We start from the raw sequence: 6,000 nt of genomic DNA, 5'->3' as shown, positions 1-6,000 counted from the left end.
TAATAGACACAATGATACTTCTAATACATATAGTCCAGCACAAGAACCACCGAGGCTACAAAGCTTTACACATCTCACAGCAATGCAGCCTACTGTTGTTTCGGTCAATCACCTTCAAGATGAACGCGTGCAGTCAGAACAGCTTTACATAGACTCGATTTATGCACACCATCAGCAGAGTACGAGTCATCATCATCAAGAACACGAACAGAGCTCAACTACTTCACATTCACCTACGGGACCCAGGTTAGTTCTTTTATTATTATTTTTTTTAATTAAAAAAATAACATAACAAATTGATTTCATATTCATATTGATTTAGTTAATCAAAATTACAAAAATTATGAATGAATTTAACCAACGAATTATATTGAATAATGAATTAAATTTTAATTCACAAAATAAAATTGATAATTCTTTGAATTTTACTTGAAGGTATATAATTATGTATTTGAATGTGCGTACGTGCGTGCATATATGTGTATAAATTTAGTAACAGAATACAAGATTATTATTATTTGTAGTCGTTATGAGAGACGAGACGTATGTTTACGATAATAACGCGATAAGGTATATGTTGTACGACAGATAAGCGATAGAGTACGCAAACGACCAGATTCGTGAATGGGATTTTTACAGACGCGAATGCAGGTGACAAGCGTAAGCTCTTTTTACTTTAGAAAATATAAGACTCTCTATGTATAATTGATTATACTATTACTGCTTAAGTGATTTTACAAAAAACAAAAAATAGTAATTCAAAATTGATTCACAAAATTAATTTCAATGACAAAAAGGTAGAAAAAAATTGTGTCAATATATACATTCTAATTAAAGAGATATTGTTAAATATCAAAGTATTCCTTGATATAATTGCAAATTAGATAACATTTTTTTAAACAATTATAATTTTCGCATTTTAATCTAATCACAATTATAAATTTATAAAAGATTTTTTAATGAATAAGCATTTTATAATCATATGTTAAATAACTGATGCCTAACAATCGTTCTTTTTTATATCGATTACTTTGACATTATTAAGTTAGATTTAGATTTTAACAAGCTACAAATAAATCGATTAAACTTTAATTAACGAAGTGTAATGAATAAATAAATAAATATCGTCATTAATATCGAGTTAAATGAAAAGTATGGTTATAAATTATTTTCAATGATATCTAGAAATAAAATCATAAAAATATTTTAGATTGAGGGATAATCGAAATAAATTAAAAATATAACCAATTAATATTTATACTTATAAAAAAGAATAACATTTATAGGATCAAGTATTTTTGTATTTCCTTTTCCTTTCTATTATTCAATTTCGTCTTTAGAAGGATTTAAAAAGATAAGTATAAAATTTTATGTTTGATAATTAAGAAGATTGAATCATTATTATTTCCATTTTTTTCATCATACGTTAATGTATTTATAAAATATTGAGTATGTTAATAGTTTTGGTATATATTTACTAACTTACATGCAAAATATCTACTAACAAATAGTAAAATTAAAGGGCATGATAGCATGATTTCTTAAGTACTTTTTGAACAATGCGAATGTATTGTTTATTTGAAAGCTCGTGATAGATTTTACAAATGAATGATCATATGTACTGATTTCTTAGTAAATAATTTAAATGAAATTATATGAATTATAGAATTATTTTAAATTTTATCAGAAAATTTAATTAAACGTGTAAAAATATTGTAATGTTTTAATTAATTAAGTTTATGAATTAGATTAAAAAAAAAAGGTGAATATGAGAACATTCGCTCCACAACTATTTCATTCGCTTCTGATAATTGTACGGAATACAGATACATCTTAAATTTATCTTTTATATTTACAAAGTTTTATTAAAATTTATTTAATAAAATATATCATTTATGGTTAATGTTTTTGATTTTAGTAATATAAATAATAATAATAAAGCACTTAATGAAAAAATATTTACAGTTAACATATTGATTAATAGTTAGTAAATGAATGTAATATTGATGAAATAAAATAGTACAAATTATTATGAAATTAAATAATTTTTTTAAATGTAAAATTAAAAATTTATTTTATATTTTTCATAATAAATAAAAAATGAATCGATAAATATATATTATTTTGAACATATATTTTAATTATATTATTCCTAAGATTAATATATCTAGTTTAGATTTCTGAAATTCAAAACAAAAATTTTTGAAAATGGGAACGAAAAGTTTTAGTTAATAGTTAAATTATACCATTAAAAGATCCATATATTTTATTAAAGTATGAAAACAAAATAATTTAATTCTAACATCATGATATAGTTATTTATTTAGACTTATATATATTTACTTTTAATTAAGATATATTAAAAATATAGATTAAAGCTTGATATTTTAAGAGTATTACATTTATTTAATTAATATTTTAATATATCGATAAAAATAATTAAATTCTTAAAAATATTAGTTGTTAATTAGAATACAATAAAATTTACTTGCATATTCATATATTTTTTATCAGATAAAAATACTATAATTTCTAATCTAAATATATAAAAATTCTAATAAGACTTAATATATGACAGTTATGTATTTAGTAATATAGTTGTATTTTGTTATGATTATAAATTATAATTGGAATAAAAAGTATAATAAAATTAATCTATGGCAATAAAAAATCTTTATTAATATACTAAAAATATTATAGGAATAGTAATATATAAAGAGGGTTTTAATAATATTAAACAATTATTTCATAATTTTTTTTTAACATAATTAAAAGATTCTATTTTATAGAGTTTAATCTGTATTATTTGGCTTAGACCTTAAATATTTTTAAATGTTGTTTGAAAAATAGAAAATTAATACTATTGAAAAGTATAATTCATGGCGTTCTAAAGAAAAGTATTAAAAAAATTAACTTTCCTTATATTTTATTAGATACAGATATAAATTTTTATATATTTTTGTAAGCTTTTGATAATTATTATATATAATTTTGAATGAATATACTTTTAACTACATCAATTGTTTAACTTGTAATGAAAATATTGCATTACATATTATCTTTTAAAAATAAATTATGTGTAAGTATAATAAAGCAAATAAATTGAAAACTTTTTCTAAATCAATTTTTAAATCTAATATAAAAATATAAAACTGCACGATTTCAAAGGTATATAAAAATAACGTTATACAAAAATACAACTGTATTTCATGTTTATAATCGATTTATTTTTAGTCCTGCTTTGATACTCTTATATAACCTATAGTTATATACGTAATCAAATAGAAAATATCAATGTTTCTTTAAACAGTACTTACTTATATCTTCTTATTACTTCATATTTTTTATGTACTTATACTACATTAAATTATTCCTATCTACACATACTCAAATTTTAAAATATTAATAAAGAATATTGAAAATATAAGATCACTCAATTATAATTGAAAACTTTTACGGATTTTATATTGCAATGATGAGAAAATACATAACACTTGAAAGGAAATTTTATGTAATTAATTATTTTTTTTTAGTATACACATTATTGAATTTTAATTATATGTTTTGGTTTTCTATATATTTGGAAGTAAGATTGGAATAAAAATAAATATATTGTCAAGATTCCATATTTCATTTTCTAAGTATTACATATGATTAATTGGAACAGAAGTAATTTCTATAGGTAAGATAAATGATTTTTATATGTTTATGTATAACCGAATATTTTGGTAAAATTTGGAATGTAATTATTCATTTAATAAACTTCCATACATTTTTTCATTTTATGACAATTTTTATTTTATGTTTCATTGAACAATTTTTAATTAAAGAAATAATGTGATTTTGATATCATTAAATAAAAAAAGTCTTTATTATTTTTCTCTTACCTATTCTTTATATTATTTACGATGTCATTTTGAACTTATTATTTTGTTTTTTTTTATAATCAAATTGAGAATAAATAAATAATATATTTATAAATATATTATTGAAATCAAAAAGTAATATGTGAATGAATATATTATAATAAATTTGCCTGGAAAACTGGTGTACCATAATTGTTTGCCGATATTTACAACGATTGTTCGTACTCTTCTTAAGTCAGTTTCGTAGATGAAACTAAGTTTTCGATTATGTATAATTTTATATATTAATTAGTTCCAATACACATAGATTATAGTTATTTTACGTTTCACAACTCTTTTGAAATTCTTGCATAATGTTGAGTGCATTTCAATATCCTATTGTTTACATAAAGATGTACGATTTTCCGCGTTGAATGAGTTATTATAAATTTACTAATTCTCTATACTTAACTTTTCTAATTCATAAAATGTTTTTTTATGATGAAATTATATGTTTAGCGAAGTTGCAAAATTTAAAACAAATTGTGTACATATTAGATAAATCTTAACAAATTATGTCTGATAAGAATTTTTTTTCTATCTTCAAATTTGTAGCAGTTATTAATTAATTGAATCAGGATTAATTAATAATCATAGAAATTTACTTGAAAGCGAAAGTTTATATAATTTAAAATATTTATTTATTATTAATTTTATATTTTTATTATTTATTTCTATGGAATAGTTACTTTTATCTAATAACGTTTTTTTATACTGATCAATTATATTCAGTTTTGGAAATCGAGTATTCATATAAATGTTTTATTAAGTAATGTATATTATTTTTCTTGATAAAATGTTTAAAAATACTAAATAGACGTAAGATAATTAATGGTTCTCTTATATTTCATCCATACTTAGATCGAATGCCTCCAATCGTAGATCATATTTAGTTATTATATTTGAGATTTTATCTAATGAAAAAACCCAATGAGTTTCGTATTTCAGTACTCGACGTATTTAAATTTGTTTAATTTATTTTATTGAAAAGCTAATTGTTACTTGTTAAGATAGAAATCAATTATAGTTTGTTTAAGTATATCTAACGTTAATCATAAATAAAATATGTAAGATTTACATATGAGAAAACAAGCGAATTTAGATTTTTTTAATGAATTTTATTTTATTTTTTATTTTAAGTTATTATTTTAAGAAAATAGTTTTTTATCTTTATCATTATTGAATGTAACTAAAAAAAATTTGGCTTCAACATAATGTTAAAGAATAAATTTTCGGTTGCATCATACATACATTTAAGATTTTAACAACTTTTTTTTATATTACAAAATACAAAATTCAATAATTAAAATATTTTAATACGAAAACAGTAATTTATTTTTTCTAAATTTCTATGTATTGTATATGTAAATAAATATGAAAAATATTTATACGGATAAATACAATTATTAAAAAATAAATATTGACTAAAAAATAATAATTTTATGAATAATCTATTTGCAAGTAGTCGAAAACAAAAGTTATCTCGTAACTAAGAAACTTTAAGTAAAATAGAAAAAAGAAAATAAAATTGAATGATTGAAAACAAAGTAGTAGGGATATACCATTGTGCATGAACGAGAAAGGAAAATATTATTTGGTAGAAGGGGGAATGAAGGCTTTGTAGTGGGGAACGTATTGGATACGTCTATTTAATTCTGCGGTGAATTGAAAAAAAAGGAAAGAAAATGAAGGAGGGAACAAGTAATGAGGGGAAGAATTGAACAGACGCAAAAGGAGAAGTCCTGGTCACCTCTTGGAGCTCAATCTGGCAGTGCTTTTTGTCTGTCTGTCTCTTTCTCCCTCCCTCCCTGCCGCTCTCAACTCTCTCACTCTCTTTCTCCCCCTCTCTATCATTTTCTCCTCTCTTTTTCTTTCTGAGACTTTTTCTAGTGTGCCAATAGCTTAATGCTTTTCTTACGACCAGATTTTCTCCTGCAATAGTTCTTATTTCTTTTCGCTCGGTGATGGATACGAGATTTATAACGTCTCTCATTTTTTTTTATCTTTATAAGTACTTCCTATACATATATACAAAAAAACAAAAATACATATTTGTATATATACATATCATATTTAATACACATATTCATATATA

General features: G+C 21.5%; 1 protein-coding gene across 1 annotated transcript in view; it reads left to right on the top strand.

Annotated features, from left to right (window-relative positions):
• Positions 1-655, top strand: part of LOC105361729 (involucrin-like) — a 4,577-nt gene extending 3,922 nt beyond the window's left edge. The window contains exons 3-4 of the mRNA XM_011498981.1: positions 6-246; positions 640-655. Coding sequence (XP_011497283.1) covers positions 6-246; positions 640-655 — 257 coding nt within the window. The remainder of the gene's footprint in view (positions 1-5; positions 247-639) is intronic.
• Positions 656-6,000: the final 5,345 nt, after the last annotated feature.

The sequence above is a fragment of the Ceratosolen solmsi genome, unplaced genomic scaffold, assembly GCF_000503995.2.
Source record: "Ceratosolen solmsi marchali unplaced genomic scaffold, CerSol_1.0 scaffold30, whole genome shotgun sequence".
In the NCBI taxonomy this organism is placed as follows: Eukaryota; Metazoa; Arthropoda; class Insecta; order Hymenoptera; family Agaonidae; genus Ceratosolen; species Ceratosolen solmsi.
This window is presented reverse-complemented; position numbering and strand designations above follow the sequence as displayed.